This window comes from Penicillium verrucosum (assembly GCF_028828655.1).
Source record: "Penicillium verrucosum strain IBT 35672 chromosome Unknown utg000001l_segment0_segment0, whole genome shotgun sequence".
In the NCBI taxonomy this organism is placed as follows: Eukaryota; Fungi; Ascomycota; class Eurotiomycetes; order Eurotiales; family Aspergillaceae; genus Penicillium; species Penicillium verrucosum.
This window is the reverse complement of record NW_026643210.1, coordinates 7,810,177-7,830,678: the sequence shown is the minus strand read 5'-3', so window position 1 is coordinate 7,830,678 and position 20,502 is coordinate 7,810,177. Positions and strand designations below refer to the sequence as shown.

At 47.9% G+C, this 20,502-nt stretch overlaps 10 protein-coding genes across 10 annotated transcripts; 7 read left to right on the top strand and 3 right to left on the bottom strand.

Annotated features, from left to right (window-relative positions):
- Positions 1-58: 58 nt before the first annotated feature.
- On the top strand, positions 59-418 carry N7516_002864 (uncharacterized protein; the record flags this gene model as incomplete). Its single annotated transcript, XM_057215584.1, has 2 exons — positions 59-110; positions 180-418. 2 exons carry the CDS (start codon positions 59-61, stop codon positions 416-418), a joined length of 291 nt encoding a protein of 96 aa, XP_057077467.1.
- A 1,154-nt stretch (positions 419-1,572) lies between these two features.
- N7516_002863 (uncharacterized protein) lies at positions 1,573-2,636 on the top strand (the record flags this gene model as incomplete). Its single annotated transcript, XM_057215583.1, has 2 exons — positions 1,573-1,987; positions 2,059-2,636. 2 exons carry the CDS (start codon positions 1,573-1,575, stop codon positions 2,634-2,636), a joined length of 993 nt encoding a protein of 330 aa, XP_057077466.1.
- A 2,703-nt stretch (positions 2,637-5,339) lies between these two features.
- Positions 5,340-6,531, top strand: N7516_002862 (endoarabinanase abnc-Penicillium chrysogenum; the record flags this gene model as incomplete). Its single annotated transcript, XM_057215582.1, has 4 exons — positions 5,340-5,603; positions 5,721-6,197; positions 6,259-6,344; positions 6,396-6,531. The coding sequence occupies 4 exons, from the start codon at positions 5,340-5,342 to the stop codon at positions 6,529-6,531; spliced, it is 963 nt and encodes a 320-aa protein (XP_057077465.1).
- An 862-nt stretch (positions 6,532-7,393) lies between these two features.
- Positions 7,394-8,275, top strand: N7516_002861 (uncharacterized protein; the record flags this gene model as incomplete). The annotated part of the gene is made up of 3 exons (XM_057215581.1): positions 7,394-7,941; positions 7,994-8,057; positions 8,138-8,275. 3 exons carry the CDS (start codon positions 7,394-7,396, stop codon positions 8,273-8,275), a joined length of 750 nt encoding a protein of 249 aa, XP_057077464.1.
- A 570-nt stretch (positions 8,276-8,845) lies between these two features.
- Positions 8,846-9,120, top strand: N7516_002860 (uncharacterized protein; the record flags this gene model as incomplete). The annotated part of the gene is made up of 2 exons (XM_057215580.1): positions 8,846-8,989; positions 9,055-9,120. The coding sequence occupies 2 exons, from the start codon at positions 8,846-8,848 to the stop codon at positions 9,118-9,120; spliced, it is 210 nt and encodes a 69-aa protein (XP_057077463.1).
- Positions 9,121-10,249: 1,129 nt separating this feature from the next.
- On the top strand, positions 10,250-11,698 carry N7516_002859 (uncharacterized protein; the record flags this gene model as incomplete). Its single annotated transcript, XM_057215579.1, has 1 exon — positions 10,250-11,698. One exon carries the CDS (start codon positions 10,250-10,252, stop codon positions 11,696-11,698), a length of 1,449 nt encoding a protein of 482 aa, XP_057077462.1.
- Positions 11,699-12,621: 923 nt separating this feature from the next.
- N7516_002858 (DUF3716 domain-containing protein) lies at positions 12,622-13,648 on the bottom strand (the record flags this gene model as incomplete). The annotated part of the gene is made up of 2 exons (XM_057215578.1): positions 12,622-13,591; positions 13,641-13,648. 2 exons carry the CDS (start codon positions 13,646-13,648, stop codon positions 12,622-12,624), a joined length of 978 nt encoding a protein of 325 aa, XP_057077461.1.
- A 164-nt stretch (positions 13,649-13,812) lies between these two features.
- N7516_002857 (DUF3716 domain-containing protein) lies at positions 13,813-14,711 on the bottom strand (the record flags this gene model as incomplete). Its single annotated transcript, XM_057215577.1, has 3 exons — positions 13,813-14,138; positions 14,214-14,627; positions 14,705-14,711. 3 exons carry the CDS (start codon positions 14,709-14,711, stop codon positions 13,813-13,815), a joined length of 747 nt encoding a protein of 248 aa, XP_057077460.1.
- Positions 14,712-15,132: 421 nt separating this feature from the next.
- N7516_002856 (uncharacterized protein) lies at positions 15,133-16,678 on the top strand (the record flags this gene model as incomplete). Its single annotated transcript, XM_057215576.1, has 3 exons — positions 15,133-15,144; positions 16,101-16,153; positions 16,222-16,678. 3 exons carry the CDS (start codon positions 15,133-15,135, stop codon positions 16,676-16,678), a joined length of 522 nt encoding a protein of 173 aa, XP_057077459.1.
- Positions 16,679-17,282: 604 nt separating this feature from the next.
- N7516_002855 (uncharacterized protein) lies at positions 17,283-20,417 on the bottom strand (the record flags this gene model as incomplete). Its single annotated transcript, XM_057215575.1, has 1 exon — positions 17,283-20,417. One exon carries the CDS (start codon positions 20,415-20,417, stop codon positions 17,283-17,285), a length of 3,135 nt encoding a protein of 1,044 aa, XP_057077458.1.
- Positions 20,418-20,502: the final 85 nt, after the last annotated feature.

The following is a 20,502-nucleotide window of genomic DNA, read 5'->3' as shown; positions in this document are numbered from 1 at the left end:
ATTAATAAAGAAGCAATCTACGAAATAGTCCACCCTAGCACAAGGATATATCAGCGATATGATTGCCATAGTCTATTGGTTTATAAAGAAAGTGCTCCTCGCTGCCTACAGTAATACTAGGATATCGACCAACATCCTTACTCTCTTATAGGATGAATTAACTAGCAAATATAGACAAGCTATTTCACATATCGAATTTCTGTTGAAGGTCGAACGTGGAGGGACGCCGATGACTTTGAACCATTACTTAAACGATAACCTCCAAAAATGCCGACAAGAAAGATTCAAAAAAGCGCTAGCACCAAAGAGCCTAAGTAATTGTTCGCATAGAGAGATTATTCGTATCAGCGATCTCTCATACTATGACAATATAAGTAATGCCGAGCATACTGTACAAGACCTTCATGACATTTTATAGTCGTACTACAAAGTGGCCCGGAAAAGATTTGTCGACAATATTTGCATGTAAGGAGCAGACCATTTCCTCGTGACCGGTACGGAAGCTCCCATGAATTTGTTCTCGCCATCGTGGGTCAATAGTCTCTCGGACAAGTTTCTGGAGGAGATTGCCGGGGAGGAAGGCAACACAAAACGGAGACGACTACAGCTGCAGAAGGAAATCATCGACTTGGAAGTTGGTAGGAAAATCCTCCTGGATTAATTGGACTGATCATGAAAAGGCTGAAGTGTTTTACAAAAATTAAACAAAATGAGATTAGCTGATAGTGTACGGAGTAAATCAAGAAACAATAAATTTCTGCCTTGGAAGAAAGTAAATATTACAGCTAATATAATCCTTACTGTTCCTTATAAACATTTGAACCTTCAGGGGCTTTTGTATTAACTCCCTTAACACACACTACATTATGAAAAACACTGTCTATTCGGCAAAACCCTATCCATTTTTGGTTTCTTTGACGTTGTGGATAACCTCCTATATATCAGCGCGATAGATTGTATCCATCCAGATAGAAATGCCATTTTTAGCCTGGGGAAGTATCACATTGGAATTCCAGCCTTGTTTTGATGGTCTACCTAGTAAAAGATACAATTGCGTTTGGGTGGTATGTTGTATATGGGTGGTGGACCTAGGGTCCGTAATTGGAGTACCTCTTGAATCCAACAGACTATTTCATACCAGGTTATATATACTTATGCCGTTCCTGAAAAAATAATCAACAAGACCCACAGATAAATTTTCAATGCTTTTGATAACTAAGTCGAATTAGTTTATATTATGCGAGGACAATGGATCCATTCATGGATAGATTAGTGATCGATTCCTATCTGATTTGCCAAGGTTGATATAGTAATCTTCGAAAGCTTCCAAGGTTCAACTACGAAGAGCCTTGGTTCGACAATATAAAATGAGGCTCCGTTGACTAATCAACCCGTTCAAGTCGCTGTACGGAGTAATGTAAAGCCGAACGCGGATTTCACTATTATCATCGTACCGGATTCTTCATCCCTATGAAGGGGGACAATAATAAATAATAAATTCACCCTTATGCTATAAAATTTCTATCATTTCCTAGTTGAACGACTAACTAGTTACCCTTAACTAGCATTATCATGTCTGCTCCCTTAATTTTCATAACCGGCGCTACAGGTTTTATTGGTAGCGCCACGGCTGTCGAAGCTCTCAAGGCCGGATATCGACTTCGAATTGGCATCCGCAAGAAATCAGACAAGCTCGAATCGATACTATCAGACTATAGTGAACAACTGGAATTCGTCACCATCCCAGATCTCACCGAGGAGGCTGCTTTTAGAGGCAAGCTTGACGGGGTGGACTATATCCTCCATTTAGCATCACCTCTTGCTCACGGCACAGACAAAGAATCTTTCTTTGGCCCCGCAGTGAAAGGAACCTTGGCTGTTCTCAAAGAGGCAGCTAAGGTGCCAAGCATAAAGAAGGTCGTGGTAACGTCATCTATCGCTTCCTTGGTTCCTCTTGCGGGGTTGCCCAGTGGCGGTGTCGTCAAAGGTAGATTCAATACACATGGTGGCAGAATGCTACAGTTGTGAAGTTCGGAAATATGCTAACATCAGCCTCAGAGGATAATGACTGGGATCTCACTGTGGACCCAACTGCAGATTTTGTCGATCCTCATAGTCTTGTCGCGGCACCGATGACCTTGTACCGAGCGTCCAAATTACTTGCAAACAACGCGACATGGAACTTCTGGAAGACAGAAAAGCCGCAGTACTCGCTGGTGACCCTTCATCCGTCGTTTGTCTTCGGGCACAATCTCGTACAAAGCTGCGCTGAGGAAGTCAAAACAGGGTCTAATGGTATTGTCTGGGGTAGCGTGATGGGAGGTGTTCCAATTACGGGGACCACAGGTGTGCACATTCAGGATGTCGCTCAAGCCCATATCAAAGCGTTAGACCCGAAGATCAAGGACGGCTCGAAATATCTGATCTCCGGGCCGCCAACAACGTGGAAAGAAGTTGCTCGTATTGTGCACACGGCCTACCCCAATGTTGGTGCGAAGATTACGGAGCAGGCTGAAGGGGGTTCCCTGCCAGTCGATACCACCAAGGCCGAAAATGAACTTGAAATCCACTGGCAACCTTGGGAGGAGATCGTGCGGAGCGTGATGGATCAGCAACTGGGCTTCCTTAGAACATGAGTCGTACAGGCTGTTAGTGTTATTGTGGAGATAGACATTTACTGCGAGCTTTGAGAATGGAACAGACGGTCTAAAATATAGCTAACTAGTCTTAACAGATGTATATTTATAAAACTAGATAACTATCTAGACCTTTAGCCGCCATGCAACTTCATAGTCGGGGTGGCGGTAATTCAGAAGACCGAAAGTCGACCAATGTTCCTATGCCTATAGTAATTGAACTATGTATAGTCAAGCTCTCTCTTATAGTTATACTAAGTCATCTCGGACTCGAATTTAGATAGAGCCCAGTGGACAGGATTCAAAAGCTTGTCATCGACAGTACAGTACCACTCAAGTTTGAGCTAACTAAGGAGTACTTCGAAGAAAGGTCAGCAATGCATTCGACAGTATGTCAACTATTTTCGGGGGACAAGGAGAAGAAGGAGCAAGTACGGAGTAAGATTGGCAGTGCTTCACGGACCAAGACGGTTCGTTGAATACGAATATACACGAATACGACTGAATTACCCAATATGGCATTTAAATCGTGATGACTAAGGTTCCGTAAGTGGATTAAGTGGGCCCCAAGTTGTCGTACAGGCGGGTTTGGTATTTGGTATACGATTCCACCAAAATGACCAAAAATGGCCATTACTTCGTACGCTATTATAAGGAACAAACAGACCTCGTGGTGCATATGATGTAGTGTCAATGTCTTTTCTCAGGCTGACAGATTCCCGACTTCCTATATAAGGCTGCTTAGCTACCGAGCTCCTTTCTCAAGATGCAAAGCCTATAAACGTTCAATTGTGTTTCTTTGCACCATGAAGACGTTCGTAGGTCTTGCTCTAGTATTTCTAGTTCGCTCTGGACTTTCCGCAAAAGATGGCTGCAAATGTGTTCGTACTATCCATGTTTCCGTTCGATACTCTGTCTAACCAGATCCAGGCCCCTGACATGCCATGCTGGCCTTCAGACTCAGAATGGCGTTCACTCAACGAAACTGTCTCGGGTAGTCTGATAAAGACAATCCCCGTGGCTTCAGTTTGCTATCCCTCGGAATTTATCTAGCAGTTTCTCTCTCTCCATAGCAATCAACTCTCTCCCTCTCTACTTCCTAAGGACCTAGACACTACCATCGGTAGTCTGCTCATCAGTTAGTAATTTTGACAAAATTACGAGCCGTCCAATTACTACCTTATTCCGCCTTGGCCGCGTCGTTCCTCGCCATGTTTCATGTGCCAGTAGCTTCAGTCACATCGTCTACTCAAGTTAAAATACCGAGGAGATTGCACGGAATTGCTCGTACTTTGGAGTTGATTAAGTTGAACGGGAAATCGCCTTATAAGGAAGGACAGCCCCAGGAAATTCTTGGCAGGGTTATATCTGGTTTCAGCCACTGTTGCTCCCGACGTGCTGGTCCCACAAGGCTGAGTACCCGCTTTACTTTGTATCCACCGGCTACAGTTCCAGTTAATTATAGAAAGAACCACAATAGCTATAGCTTCTTTCACCGCCGGCATGACTTCCAAGGTTTATGTCGAGCCGCCCTACGTAAGCACGTGCGTTTGAGATTCTAGTGCAAGGGATGAAGGAGTTGATGCGTATCCCACATAGGACAAGACGCTCTCCCGAAATGGCTGGCCTGTTATTGTCAACTGGGTTGGAGTTGGATTACCGAATAGTTCTTAGCTCGATAGATTCAATTGTGGCGCCCGCCCCCGACTGTATCTCCGGATCCTCGACGGTCTAATTATCTCTACCATTGGTGGAACTAGTCTGATGAGCGAGAAAATTAGGCCTGACGCTAAGGAAATCAGATCCCGAGTTGTCCGCTTGACGAACCCACTCGGGTAATTTCTCAGAGCGAAGAGGATTATCAAGGTTCCCCACTATGTACCAGAGTACATATCCGATTGCCGGGATGAGCGAAACCCCTGGACGAGTGGGGCCACGTGCCAAACAGTCGATAGGACATGATGCATTTACCACCCCCCCCCATTTTTCATTTAGGTTGACCATATCGGCTAAACTCTCATTTGGGAACTTTCCAGTGGAGAGTACGTGAGACATACTAATATAGGATCCTGATGGCTGACTTGTTGTTGGTCTCCGGCGGAGTAAAAGATGTCTTTCATGTAGACTGGGCGGAGCATACACACCTATCTTACTCGCCAAAGAAAATAAGGAATTACGCTCCGCCAATGAGAAGCAGAAGCAAAAGCGTACTCGACCCCGAAGGCAGATACCTGCTGAAGAAGGCTTCTCAGTTCAAGAAGCATCTGCATTAATTATACAGCAACAGGAAGCAACTGAAGCACCTCCCCCGGGCCCCGGCATACCTGGAGAACCAGATATTCAACCACGAACCCGGCCCCCCGGGGTTGTGGGATATGCAGAATGCCAGGGCATAGAAGAGAGACATGCCCAGATAGCTGATGATTTTTTTAATTTTAATTTAATGGCGTTTTGGTTGAGATAAATGCATTTGAAATTAGTAGGTTGGATTTACTGATCCACTCGCTTGTGTGATCCACTCGTATGTGAAATACGTTATGCAACACGCCCTGCTCTAATTAGTCTATTCTTGGCAGAGCCACATTCGCAGACTTGTTACGGGAGGGAGGTAGATGCGGAAACCTGGGTCTCCCCTATATATAATACATCTATCTCGCAGGAAGTCTGTTATTCAAGTCGCACTTCCATCTATTTGTGTTAAACATGCATCTCCAATCTTCCCTTGCATTTGCCTTGCTTCAGGCTGCGGCCGTTTATGGTTATGCGAATCCCGGAGCTTGCTCGGGTGCTTGCATCGTCCATGATCCTGCTATGATCCAGGACGGAGACGGAACGTACTATCGCTTCTCCACGGGCGGTGGCCTTTCCTATGCTTCTTCTTCATCCATTGAGGGTCCCTGGGTAGGTCGCGGAGCTGTGTTGCCTCGCGGATCCTCGATTGACAATACCGGAAGGAATGATCCTTGGGTACGTATTTCTTTCTTTCACTTAGCTTCGCATCCTGTGAGCCAAGTTGGAATGCACCACCATCATTTAATCTTCCCTCGCCCTCTATTTAGTATTAGACCACTAACAACTCTTTAGGCTCCCGATATACAAAAGGTGGGCAACCTTTACCACGCCTACTACTCGGTATCGACCTTCGAAACTCAGATCTCTGCCATTGGCCTTGCGACCTCGGAAAGCATGCAAGAGGGCACTTGGACTGACAGGGGCTCAATTGGAATTGAATCCAGAGAGGGTGACCAGTACAACGCGATCGATGCCAACCTCCTGGTGGATGGCCCCAACAACTACATGGTCTTTGGATCATTCTGGCAGGACATTTTCCAAGTGAAACTTAATGGGGACGCCACGTCTGCAGTATCGGCACCGGCTAATGTCGCGTTTGAGCCGGCTGGTACTCATGCAGTTGAGGGATCTTACCTGTTCAAATACGGGGATACTTACTACCTGTTTTACTCGTGGGGAAGCTGCTGCAAGTATGATCAGGGTATGCCCGCACCAGGACAAGAGTACAAGATCAAAGTCTGTCGGTCGAAGAACCCGACTGGACCCTTTGTGAGTTCTCCTTTTTCTCTTCCAGTTATGCAATCTGTAAGACGAGTTGCTAATGACGCAGATTGATGCGGACGGTGTTGCATGCACCGAGGGCGGTGGTACCATCGTCCTGGAAAGCCATGACAACGTCTATGGACCTGGCGGACAGTAAGTGGCGTCAATCTCTCTACTTCGGATTATATCCACTAACCGTCATAGGGGTGTCTACCAGGACCCGAGACTTGGCCCTGTGCTTTACTACCACTACATTGATACGAACATCGGCTACGCCGACGACAAGAAACAGTTTGGATGGAACGCCCTTGACTTCTCCACCGGATGGCCTACTGTGTAAGAGGCTTACCAGTCCAGGTGGTGAGAAGTTTGTGTACCTGATAAAAGGCTACGCAAGGAGTAATGCCCAAGGAAAAATACTGAGTTGCACTCCGAGCGAAGCCCTCGGGGAGATGAGGCGGGGGAAGAGAAAGAGTGAGCTAGCTGATTATCTTGTCCTGTCACCCATTGGTGGCCTCGGACATCCAACATTACCTAGTTCAGCGTTGTGTAGCGAGTTCATTTCAATAACAGCGCGGTATATCCTTGAAAATATTCTTATTTCAGCTAACTCTTATACTGTTTACCATCTTTGCCTATATCGGTATATCTCATCTTGGAAGGCATTGTTCTTTTGTTCGAGCCTTATCGTTTGTTTAAGCCAAACTTGCGCTTTGTCGTTGTTCTCCACGTCTTGCACGAAGTTCATCCAACGGGTCAATGGGCCAGAGTAACGTAGCCTGTGGAGTGCGTTTGAAGTTGTCGCGATTCCCACTTTCAACGGAGGAACATGCGATCGGGTCGCTGGCTTTGCTGTGATTCGTGGCATTTTATTCTATAGGCAGACGTCAGTATACACATAGTATCCCCGAAATAATGCATTAATTTACAATCGCAATGCAACTCACTGGCTTTTTATTGAAACAATCAATTGAAACAAAAAACTTACAGAGAAAAAAAAAGAAGAGAAGAGAAGAAAAAAGAGGAAGAGGAAAATGTAAACAGAAGAAAGGCCATAGAATAAGGCGTGAAGCCTAAGGCTTCCACCTCGGTCCCGTGGTCACTCGTCATTTCTTTTATTCCTCAAACTCTCTCCAATTCCACTCCAGCACCTACATCTCATCAACATTTCGCTCCGTTTCGCGAAGGTCCATCAGCCCGTCATGCACCAGGTCACAACCCCGTTTCTGGCTAGCCTGGAAGGCAGTGAGATCACAACAGATGCCGATCCATACTTCTCGTTGCCTGCTCAAACATGGATCATCACCCAACATCTCGAGGAGTCAGCCCTTCTGATGAGCCAGAAGGAAGTTGCGCGTCATGGTCCCGTTTCAACCATGGCAAAGTTCCTTTGCTACCGGAAGGACGACGTGACTCAAAAGCCTGCGTTTATGAGAATTCATCGTCAGATTCCGACTATCGGGACGGAGTATAGCAAACCCGAAATCAGAGCACTGCAAGCTGTTCCGAAGTATATGCCCACTGAATTAAAGGCATTTCAAAAGCTGAAGTCCATGGCATGTGGTGTCACTCCCGCCCTCCTAGGCTATAAAGAGGCACAACAAGATAACGACGAGGCCGTTCCGGGGGGCTTTTCTGTCTGTATTGTATGGGATAAGGTGCCTGGAGAGTCTCTTTCGGATGAGTATTTCTGGAGCCTAGACCGTGACGCTCGCGATACCATTCGTCGAGAGTTTCGCCGAGTTAACGAGTTTGTTTTCACTCCACTTTCAGTGATATATTAGAGCTAACTTATCGAGAAGACAGTTTCTGCCATGTGGAATCGAGCCGACCCCACCTACGACAACAAACCTGATCTATGATCAGGTATCTGGGTCAATGTGAGTGATTTTTTTCATTCCCACAGTGGCACTAAAGGGTTCGTGCTAATTTCTGTTGTTCCCTAGCCACATCTGCGGTTTCAGCGCGGCTGGGTTCCCCTCCCCCCAAAGACATGGTCTGACACACGTTACGTTCTGTACTGCCTAGCAAACCCCTCTGACAAGATGGATTGGGCTCTAGACAGTAGTGAGTGGGAGTTCTGATTAGGATGGCGATGGAGAATAAATCATTTAGGATTCTCAGCCCCTATATTGAGCGATGTTGCTGCCAAACGACACAAATGAGACATGTTTGTATCTTACCATGTCGCGATGTGATCAGCTTGTTTGTCGCTTTTCATTAATCCCACTTGCTCACAATTGCCATTTATTAACTTGATGAGAAAAAATCGAAATATGATATGATTGTCAATTCACAACGGACAAGCAAATTGAAATATGTAGAAGTGAGGACCTATGAAACCCTCTCGAGAATGTAAGCAGTTTCCATCTTATAGAACGTATCTGAAGATCTATTCTACTTATCAGTTTAATCCACCTGGAGCAAATTGTCATCAGAATGAAGGTTGACCTGTCGGATTCCTCGACGTCAATCTTGACACCTTGCCCTTTAACACGGTGACTGTTCTCCCAAACGGCTAGAGCAATAAATAGTGAAATAGCAAGCAAAAATGGTGGTATACGCCGTCTAAATAGGATGTAATTAGCGATTGATTCCGTTTGTTCTATACGCCACCACATGACTGTACGTGATAGTCGGGTACTTCCGCCGCGATGAAAAATTGTGGGGAGGCTAGATTTCCCGCACAGAATGCCAAAAGCACCATAGCCATGACCGTCGATTTCTTTGTGAATCCTGAGACGTTACTTGCGGCCAGTGATAGCATCAACGGGCATGGCGGAGAACTGCCGTCACAAGTCAGAACTTAGCGAGTCGTGATAACTTCTATTATAACCTATACTAACCCCTACCCTCTACATAGTCATTTCCATCTTCGAAAGCAATAATCCCCTCAATATGGAAGGTTATCCTCTCAATCCAAGCTTAGATCTTTTCCTGGGGTGATTCATCGTGCGCTTGCCCCGAAGCTCTGATAGCCTTCTTGATTTTGGGGCACCCTTTTTTATAGTACATCTCTTTAACCAAAGCCACGTCGGTTCTATCATATTTAAATCAAGTGAATTGCCAGGCCAAAGTAGGCATTTCACCCCAGTAATATCAAAGATCTTTTATTGAACATGATGTTGATGAGAATGCGCTGGATCCTCTTGACCAACTGTATCTGGTCGTGTCCCGTAAAACGGCACTCACCCATTTCTCACCAGTTCTCACTCTGTCTATAGCGCACTCATCCTTCCTATCGTCATATGTCGTACATTCCATAATGCTCTTCCACTCGGAACCTAATACATACGACCATAGGGTGTGGAAAACAGGGCTTCCCGTCCGCTCAGCAGTACTTAAGCCACACGCCGGTGAGTTAGTAGTTTATCGGCGAGGTAAGCGCTATCCGAGCGTATACCGTACTCGGCTACTAGCCGCTAGATAGTTCTCGAGTCTAATGATTTCGATAGACTCGATAGAAATAATAATGACTCTTCGACTATCTACGTAAGTCACGCTATTAGCTTCTTTATCGATAAAAGGAATCTTCTCTGTCAGCGTCAGAGATCCCCCTCTAGAACCACCAAAGATCTGTCGGACCGGAATCCGACCCTTACTACCTCCTATAGGCCTCCGATACCCTCCGATAGACTCCACTAGCGATCCCCGAGGATCAAGAACGACCACGCTAACTTTAGCGGATGTGGATCGATGAATCCAGATGGATAATTGCTTCCTACTGATGGAGGATATGGACTGCAGAATGGTGGTTTTTCTTAAGAATACAAAGTAAAACGGGAAAGGGGTCTACCCCGTCCGGCTATGGCGGTGATTCAGGGCGGTCACTTCTTCCCGGCAATTTTCTCCCATTCCTCCCCTCAGTATAGATCGGGCTGAAGCCATGGAAGCATATATCTTCCAAGGTTTAGTCTTGACGCTTCTCTGACTCTGCTCTCCATCTGCTCCCCAGTCCACTGTCCAGCCCTCTGTCCAGTCTTCCCTTTCACTCTTCAATAAAAAGATTCAGAGTTGATATTCCTTTCTGCCTCAAGTGCTCTTCACAACTCGACATCATGTTATCACCAATGCCGTCACCAATCCGCCTTTCCCCACAAATCAGCAACCTACAACAAAACTCTCCTTACCTTGACATTCACACAAACGCTCCTATTTCTCCGCTTCGAACCCGAGAAAACACCCAACATTTACGGCAAACTCTCCCTCACTCTTACCCCGAGCCGAAACGCTGGGAAAGTCCCGGTGCCTGGGGAGCAAGACACATAAACGACTCGGCGCCTTTTACGCTCTGGGACGAAGTCAACCGCAAGTTCCACTATCCTACACGTGAGCAGTCCGCCTGGATCCGGAGAAAGTTCGGGGATGGAACATTGAGCCACAATGGATGGCTGATGCGCATCGAGACCGCTTCTCCACCACAGCCAATCCCATTCACACTTGGAGCGATGCCAGTTCTGTTCGTACCTCCTGGAGGCCCGTTCGAAGAACCTATCCCTTCCGCTCCGTATCCTAACCCTCGTCTTCCCAATCCGTGTCCGGGGGTTCGCTGGCCGCGAATGGTCAACCCGACCAAAAGTCAGAGAACAGCTATTCTTGAGGCTATTTCGCAACTTGCTAACGTACGGGCTGCTATTTTTCTTCCGTTCTGGACAATCTTCGAGCTTGAGACAGGAGATGGCCGTAGCTACCCAGAACTCTCACTACCCGGTACCGTGGGAGGCAGAACAGCACTCTATCACCACCAGGATATCCCCTTCTTCAAAACCATACGGAGTCTTACCCGCCCTCGGATCATTCAGCCATCCAAGGCATCCTCCCTTAGTCCTGCAGTACATGATACCGCAAACTACCTCAGACGATCGGCTCTAACGCCAGGATGTAGGGTCGAAAGTGGATTTGAGGTACCAAGCCCAGGATCGCAACCAACCACCGCCGCAACCACATGTGGGGTCAAAATTCGCAATAACGGAGGAGAAGAAAGGCTGACCGTGGCTAACCATAGGTTTCTGTCCTCGGAAGATATCTACCACCCCCAGGTTAACGGGGGGGACCTGATCGGCCAGGTGGTCGATACCAGACCTGAGCTCGACGTAGCTCTCGTCAAACTTACACCCGCGGCCTCTTTTAGCTTCACCAACACCTGCTACTTCCAGGCTAAACCACCCACTCGCCTTTTAGAAAGCGCCTACATCGAACAAGGCTCATGGAGCGAAATTGATGGTATGAGTTCCGGGCTTTTCAGCATGATGAACACTGGGATTATTGAATTACGACCAATCCGTCCAGTCGGCCATCCCGAGATTCCATTTTCAAAATGGGATACCAGATTGGTCGATTTGGTTTTCGGAAATATTGAAGGCTTTGTCTCAGATGGTGTGCGTGGTGCCCCGATCGTTGATATTGAGTCAGGCGGTGTTGCTGGCTTTTTCCATTTAAGTGATGGCTCTTTTGCTACTAGTGCTGTTCTTGATGATCTGGTTGCTGAGGGCTGGGGCCTCGTGTGAACAAGGAACCTTAGCTATTTTCGCAAATGGTCGCGCATCTTCGGGTGGAGCTTCTCGCGGTTTCCTTCTGTTTTTCTTTTCTTTTCTTCCGTTTTCCGCTTTTCTCTTTTCCTGTGAGTCATGAGTCTTTTGCCTAAGGTGCATTTTTCGATGTGCTGGTTGCTGGGGGTTAGGCGCTGCTCGTAAGTCATTCTCCTAGAGATTCTCTAAGCGGATTGATCTTTCTATAAGGCTGGACCAATAGGTTTATTTTCGGAAATTTCCTTGTTTGAAGTGGTTCATGGTCAGACTATGGTTAACACAGACTAATTACAGGCAATCTGCGCCCAGAGACAAGGTTCCCATAGTCAAACAGTAGTCAAACCGTAGTACGATCGTGAGCTCAAGGACTTCGGAGGGCATGCGGATATGATTGATCCATGGACAAATCATAGTCAGACCACGGTTGTACCGAGGCCTCTTAAGTGAACGAAGATGAGTAGTGTCGGAATCTGACCCGCCTCTCCTTAGCCGCGACTCCTCTAGTAGACTCTAATGGATGCTAAGGAGATGAAATTTTCACTCTATGCGATGGAAAACTCAATTAAGCGGGTAAATTGGAAGAAAGTTACAAATACAAGTTGGGAGGAAGAACCCCTCCGACGGAAGCGGTATGAAAACAGAATGAAGGCACGAAGAATAAAATGAATCCTCTCAAGTAGTAGTCCTCTTTACTTAAAGAGGTGCATCGGGGCGTGTATCGAAATCGCCTAGGAGTGCCAGAACAGCATTGACTGCCGCAATCTGAGCTTGGTCCAGGCGAATGTGGGTTTAATTCAGCACGCCGAGGGGTTGTGAAAGGGCGCTCTGGTGACGGTGGGAAAACAGAATGAATGTATCGAAAAAAAATCCGAATCCTCCTCTTAAGTAGTAGTCCTCTTTGCTTAGACAGGTGTATCGGGGCGTGTAACGAGATCGCCTAGGAGCGCCAGAAGAGCATTGATCACCTCAATCTGAGCTTGGTCTAGACGAGCTTGGGCTATATTCAGCGCGCTAAGGGTTTGCGAAAGGGCACTCTGGTGACGGTGGGCTGCGGTCAGATTCTGCATTGTTAAGTTGATGTATCCGGGTAGAGTGCTTAGTACTGCAGTTGATCGGGTCCTATCTGTCCCCTGGGCTTGGGTGATGTAGTCCTGTAGAATGTTCATGGTGTCGATTGCTGTTTGTAGATAGGTCTCGACCGACTCATGCGATTGTTGAACACGCTGACGTGCTCGCTCTACCTGCTCTCTCAGCCTTGCGGCCTGAGTAATGTTTTGTTGTATCGGTATCAAATCTAGACGAGTGAAGACTTGTGGCAGGGCTGGGGCACCGGCCTGACCCGTGGATTGGGCACCGGCCTGCGCTTGTCGGTTGTCGATAGGGCTTAAGGGAACTCGTCGATTCGAAGAAGCGGGCTGGGAAATGGGCGGTGGGGTCGGACTTGGCCATCGACAACGAGTATCCTGGGATCGAAAGTGGCAATTGGCGCAGCAAGTCACTTCCTCCGCTCCTACGACGGTCACACAATGTGTGAACGGCCCGCACCCTTCTTGACATGGCACACACTGAACCTCCATCACAGTCCCAACTACCTGCATGAGAGCGGCCTCGATGTTTTCAGTGCGATCTGATATCATACCGTCCTCGGTAGAATTGGTCCAATGACGGTGTGAACGCCAGGATGGCTCCCGATGTGGTGGGAGCTGGATAAGGTATCGGAGGGTAGGGGTCGATCCCCGGCGAGAACGTCGGTATGGAAGCTCACGAATTCTCTGAGCCCAGAGCCCTGGAGGCTCTATTCGGCTTCCAATATGGATGGGGGGGATGAGGACTGGGATACCCTTGTCTGCCGAAGCAGGCTCGGGGAGACGACTAATGAGGTCAGCACAATTCAGCCACGATAGAAGCCATGGAGACTTACTTGGCCATTGGCTCAATTGGTTTAATGAGAGTAGGAATTGATTGTAGGCTAGAACGAGAGAAAAAGATGGGTGCTGTTGTTAAATTGTGACAGAGTGAGAAGATGGTTAAAGAGAAGGAAGAACGTGAACGAAAAAATGAGTGATTTCCATTTATGCGTATTTAGCTATACTTCATATCATATCTCTGCTATTCGCATCCGAGTTCTTTTCCTCCTTCCTAAGCGCCTCTAGGGTTTGCAAAATGCCTTTCCGGTTGATCTCTTTGTTCTTGATCATTCTCTGGAGCATCACAATATCTGTGTCTATATCCAGAAGACAAAGCTCCAGGGTTTCAATGGCCTCCGACCTGACGTTTTGAGGTAGGGGCTCCGCTGGACTCTGGTCCGTGGTTGAGGATGAGTGTGTGCTATCCGGTGTATTGGTTTCCTGCTGGTCGAGGATTCGGGCAGGTTGGTTTTGAGTGTAGCACATTTGCACGCTGGTCGCAGAGTCTGGTTCTGGTTCTAGGCTGCATCGTGTAGCTATGCCGCCGAAGTGGCAGTTGGCTCATTCAGCAGCCTCCCCAAACTCACTCGGGATCTGGACGCAGGCTAGGAAAGGACCAACCCCCCTAGCGCAATGGCTGCAGCTCATATCTCCCGGCATATGCCTACCGACCACTTGGGCATGAATAGCCTCAATGTTGACTTTCTTGTCCCTGATCATCTGGTCTAGCCTTGGTCCATCCCAAGACTTGGTCTGTCGAAGTACAGGCTCTCGAACTGGGGATTGAGATTTCAGGAAATGCAGAAGCTCCCCTTGCATAGCATAATATCGGATGGCCCTTACCCAGGGGCGCTGAAGGACTCGCCGAGCCCAGTATCCGGGCTTCTGGTTTGGATCCCCACCAAGGATTGGGGCTTTCAAATGGCCGAGTGTTTCACCATCTGCATCATTTCTGGCTGAATGGTCACCACTACCTCTGCGCGGTGGTTCACTTGGAATCGCTATATCTAAAACTTGTTAGTCCATGGTCTTGATTCACTAGCCTCTTGTTCTTTGTCCGTGTCTTAGGGCAACATACCTGGCATGTCGGTGGCTTTTTTTTAAATATATCGCGGCTGAAAGCCCGCAGGATGAAGATGAATGGGTCGTCAGGGCTGAGAGATACTTGTTCTTCACTTTCTAGATGAAATAAACTCACGAATGATGGAACAGCGAGCCGCAGCACTTGATATAGACTTGGAAAGAGAAGGTTGTATATCACTTGTGAGAAGAAGTAAAGCCCCGATGTCCTATGCTCTACCGGACCAACCTTTGATTGTTCACTCAGATTTAGTCACAGCTCACTGGTATGAATGTTATGATGCTTTATATTATCTACGTGTTTGGTATGGCCGGTCTCACTTGAAACTTGAACTTTATTGCATCCAGCAGCCATGGCCTGGTATAAAACAAAATTCTACCACATCGTTGATTTGACCATTTGGCAACTTTACCCATACCCAGAAAATGCTGTCAAAGGTACACACACAATATAAACCAACAATGCTAGAGTTACAGCACTAGTATCTGAGTCTTATCGACTGGGCCCCATTACCAGCGCTAAGGGATCGATTAATTCGACTGCGCGCTACAAACCCCCAAATCGACCAAACATTCGTGGATATTGTGAGCACCTATGTGGCACTGGTAGAAGCCTATCTGGCAGATTTGGTCTTCGGCGCCCCTCCAACTAACAGAGAATCTACGTGGTTGAGATTGGAGAAATAACACTGTAGAATTCTCTGCTTGCAGTTGGACCAAGAGGAGAAGGAGAGAAGGAGAGAGAGAGAGACTATCTACTGCACAAAGAGGATCTGTCCCAAGTGGGGCCCTGGGCCTTAGGTACCGAGGTAGGCACCCAACATCCCCCTCACAGATCCTGACTAATCCACTCCATAAAACAATTGATCCTTCTGTTTCGTGCTGTAAAAACTCCAATTTTCTTTGTCGATTTTTGATGATAAGAAGATCATTGAATACCATTGGCCCCTAGTTCGATAGGGGTAAATACCTCTCGTGGGCTACGGGCAACTAAGTATGCCACCTGGACACAACTCTCTTATTGGATAATATTGCCAGCAGTAATTTGATTATCCAAAGGTCAAATGCCTGATTTTGTAGGGTTATGCCTGAAAATACCTGAATTCTATCTCATTTAGACTAGTATAACTAAATCAAAATACCTAAGAAATCTGTCTGTATTGCATTGTATAGGACAACTGGTAGATGTTGACAACAATATGGACGGATATCGATGACTAACCATATTATACACCCCCGTAGACCCGTCTAGGACTTTTGTATAGTAATAGATGCTTAGAACTCTATCAAAGTCCAATTGTCAACATCTAATATATATTATAGCCGTTTAAATACAGTCGAAGAGCATTCAAGACACCAGTCCTCTGGAATTCCGAATTAACAACTTTCTACAGGTCGTCTCCTCTGGAACTCGACCTCAATATATCACAACAACCATCCCATCCAGGTGAGCTCCAAAAGCATTCCAAGACAATAGAATGAAATTCCAGACTAACAGCTTTATGAACCAAGCAGTGAAAGCAGCATGGAAGCCCCTACGCCACAACCACCAAACCCTCCATCGAGCACAGACGCCGAGGAGCCACTGCAATCACCACGCATTCACGGAACGAATGTTGCCCCGAGATACTGGGCTGGGAAGTCTCATAAAGCCAACTGGAAGCTTAGCAAGAGGGCGATCCTTCGGCCAGGGACATGGCTGAATAGTATGTCCGAGATGGAGCTCCTCCGCGAGCCCACTGTGAGGAAACGAACCAGAATGCGGGCAGAATGGCCGATGAGCGGCACATCATTCTCAGACTTCATCGGCCAAAAGAAGGCGAATGTGGAAGCCCTGCTGGCGCAGGCAACTGGGACTCTCTTCGAGGGAAATGCGCGCTGCTATCATTGTAAAGTAGGAGGCGCGTTCTTCGACGGCTGTATGCGCGTTCCGGGAAACTTGCATTGTGCAAGCTGCCACGTCGGAGAATGACACGAGCGATGCAGCTTTAACTCAGAGCTACGAGAGACGTCAAATGGGACGAAGAGGAAGGCCGAGGAGGGCGTTGAAGAGAATGTTGAGGAGGATTCACCCAAAAAGGCTGCAAAACATGCTGAGGGGGACTCAAGATTGCGCAGTATCTTCCCAGGAGGAACTGAAAAAACTGCTGCAATCGTCTATTGAAGAAAAGAAGGCCCTCAAGGCTCTGTGGATTGCCGCAGATGAGATAATCAGGTCCCTCCAGCAGATCTTGGGACATAACATTCTTCCTAGAGTATGAGGACAAAACACTTAGACTTGATGACTCTGGACATCAAGATATACTCTAAATATACCGAAAATATACCCATCATAAACCTTCCCTTTGGATGTTCTGAAGACATGGTAAAAAGACGGTATAATATCGGTATAAATTGGGTATGGGTTGAAGGAGAGAAGAAAGAGAGGTTGTAAAAACAGAAGTATTGAGAATGTGGAGAGGCGGTATATCCCGCGACCAAAAGAAGGTTTAAGTTTATGATGTTAAGACTTAACACTAGTGAATACAACGGAAATCGAAAACTTTTAATGCCATGAGAAATATCAACTAGGCCGCCTATTTGGAGGCCCGATCCATTGCCGCCTGTAGAGCAGCCTCATCATCCTCTAACTGGGCCCATCGGACCTTCAGCGAATCCTGTTGAGCGTTGACACGCTCCAACATTGCGTTCATGTCTTTCCAATTTTCAGTCAGGGCCTCTTGTTTGGCCGCTATGCGGGCCTTCTCCAGCTGCAAATCCTTCATCCTCAAGGTGAGCCCACTGAACTCATCATGTGGTTGGGCTGGGCGAGAGTCGGTGGCCATCTTTTGGGGTGGAGGGGTTGCGCGGGATGCGGTGGCCGTTGTCTGTCGCTTGGTGGAGTCGGAGGGCCTTTCAACAGTTTCTCGCCCGACCCATTCCAAGACGTCTCCTTTGTCAACCGCATCCTTCAGGAAGCTCGACAGATAGCGATGACTCCCTGTTTTTGTGGCCGAGACAAACCGTGCGTTCCAGATGCGTAGGTTCACGATCACAACAAGGAGCTTTTTAGCCCGGGTCAGGGCCACATTCAAGCGCTGGTAGTTGAACATAAAGCCGACTTCATTCGTGGAATTGGTGCGGGGCTTGGTGAACATGAAGATAACGACGTTTGACTCCTGACCCTGCGAGCCGTCAACCGTCAAACATCGGTTGTACTTTACACCTTCCGCAGAGAAGCGCTCAATCACTCGTTTGACCTGCTCCTTGTAGGGACAGATCAATGTCACATCCTCAGGGAAGATCCGATCTTCACTGGATCTGTCGGCGTACAATGCTTTGAGGAGAGCGATGGCGACGCTGATGTGGGCGTCATTTCGCCAAGATGTACTACCCTGTGGTTGTTCGGCCACTCCATCGGCATCAATCACCAACCGCCGCTTCCCAGTAAGTCCCTTGGCTGTGAAGTGGTGTAGGGAGGCTGTAAAAGCATTCCATGCATTCCCTACGCGCTCAGCCCTAGTGCTCTGATCGCTAGCGGTGATCTTGCCCTTATAAATTGCCGACGCAGGCCAATCTAGGATCTCCGGGTGGCACCGATAGTTAATTTCGAGGAGAGAAAGAGGGTAGCACTCCGAGAGTCTAGACATGAGAGACCGGCCATAGAAATTGCCCCCTTCGTTCTCCCTCAATGAGACGACCGTAGGGGGAAGCTGGTTAGGGTCACCGATCAGGATGACGGTACGCAGTGATAGATAGCTAGTCATAGGTATCATACTGTCCCCTTCTAGGCACTGACCAGCCTCATCACACAGCAACGCATATGGCTTGAACTCGTATCTCAAGTTTTCGTCACCAGAAGCGTTTAATATAGTGGCGACGACTTTACATCTCCCGACCACCCGGCGCACAAGCTTCTCGTAAGAACTTCGTAGTGTGGTTGTCTCGTCCTTGCTCAAAACCTTTTCGCGATCTAGGTCAAGCAGGTCAAGAAGCTGCTTAGCCTCGGGCTGTTCATAATAAAAGTCCATGGCCTTTTTCACCACTAATGCCTCGATCTGGCAGTCAGCGAGTTCATCTTGAATGGAAGACTTGTGATCCTTCTTTTGCTCTAACCGCTTAGCCTTACTTGCACGGCGAAGAACGGCCAATTGGTATGCGGGAGTTTGGAAACGGCAGTACATTCCGCACCACCCCTGAAGCCTTTCATCGCTTTTTAAAGCGCTATGAAATGCGAGCAAAAGGGTGTCCACAGCCTGATTAGACCCAGCGCTGATCAAAACCTTCATCCCCAGGCTTGCAAGAATCAGCAACATGACTAAGGTGGTACGCGTTTTGCCGTTGCCCGGTGGGCCTTTCACTAGGTGGATTCCACCGACGACCTTAAAAACCGACATCTGAACCGCGCGAGATTGAGACTTGTCTAGCCCGAACTTCTTTCGAATGTACTCAATTCGCTCATTCTGCAAATCGGGAGGGAGTTCAGAAACGCTCCTCGCATCTAGCTCAAAGTAGAAAGGGCTTTTAGGGCTCAACTCCGACCCCTGTGCGAGGATGGTGCGTTTGAGAGAGAAGCCATTGCCGTCGCTCTCGGAGGAATCACCAAAGCTGATCGTTCTTCCCGCAATATCTAGTGCCTCAATCTGAAGACTGGTCGATTTAAGATTGACTGCCACAGTAGCCATGATTCTGCGGGTCTGGCCGTCCAAAGCAGGGTCGAACTGCGCTCGAGTCAATATGGCGAAGTCTGCCCGGGTGGAGCTGATACAAAGGCCGTCACCTGCAATCAGCTCTGGGCCTTTCTCGCTGATCGGATTTGTGACGTCGACCTTGTACGCCGCTCGGATGCCCTCGGGTGGAGCTGGCTTCGGATCGGCATTCATCCAGATATGGAGCTTCCAGAAGTTTGTTTTTGTCTCAGCAAGCTCGAGGATGACGTCGTGAGGCTTCTCCTCACGGAAAACATTATCGTACGTGGCCCACTGAACGTGTTGTTCCACGATTGCCGCTTCCACCAGTCGCGAGCGATATTCCTGCTCATCCAGGAAGAAGCTGACAGGGGTGTCCCAGGCATGGTACCGGCCATCTGAATCGAAGAGCCAGGGCATCTTGGGCCTGCGTGGCGCCCTTTGCCCTTCGGGAATGGGGTTCTGTTCGGCGTACCAGAATGATCGCGGTTTACCATCGGTGCGGACGTTCTTGCGGACAAGCTGTACTAGCTTTGCCATGTGGGTCTGTATGTTCCGGAATGCATCATAGCAGTTGTTAGGGAATGCAGTCCAGATGTAAACCTTCTTGCCAGGCCACTCAACAGCCTGGAGCTTGCTCCATCGCGCGGATTGGTCCTCGTTCAATTCCCAGAACGGGCCAGCGAACACAGGGATAGCAGGCGGGCTCAACTCAAAAAAGCACGCTTGGTAATCTTTCTTGTCCTCAGTTGCGTTCTTCTGGCGTGATTGAATGAAGGCATCGTACTCGCGAGAGGTACCCTTGATGACCAACTTCATATCTGTCCGCGTGACGGGGAAAACGACATGTGCCTTGCCAATTTGAACATCCAGCCATGGTTGCTGGGAGTCCAAGCGGACTTTCATTGTAGCACGGATATATTCGTTATTGTCACCGATGCAAACCGTGCAATGACGGTTTCTCTTGATTTGTTCGTGCAGCTCCTTGGGGTAATCGGCCCCAAAAGAACGGCGGAAGAAATCGGGGATGTTGGCGGACTCCATTTCTAATTCAAAAATCAGTAAACCAAGTCGAGGGCATCACAAGCCGAGGGAGCTTACTGTTATCGACAGAAGGGGGGAAATTCAA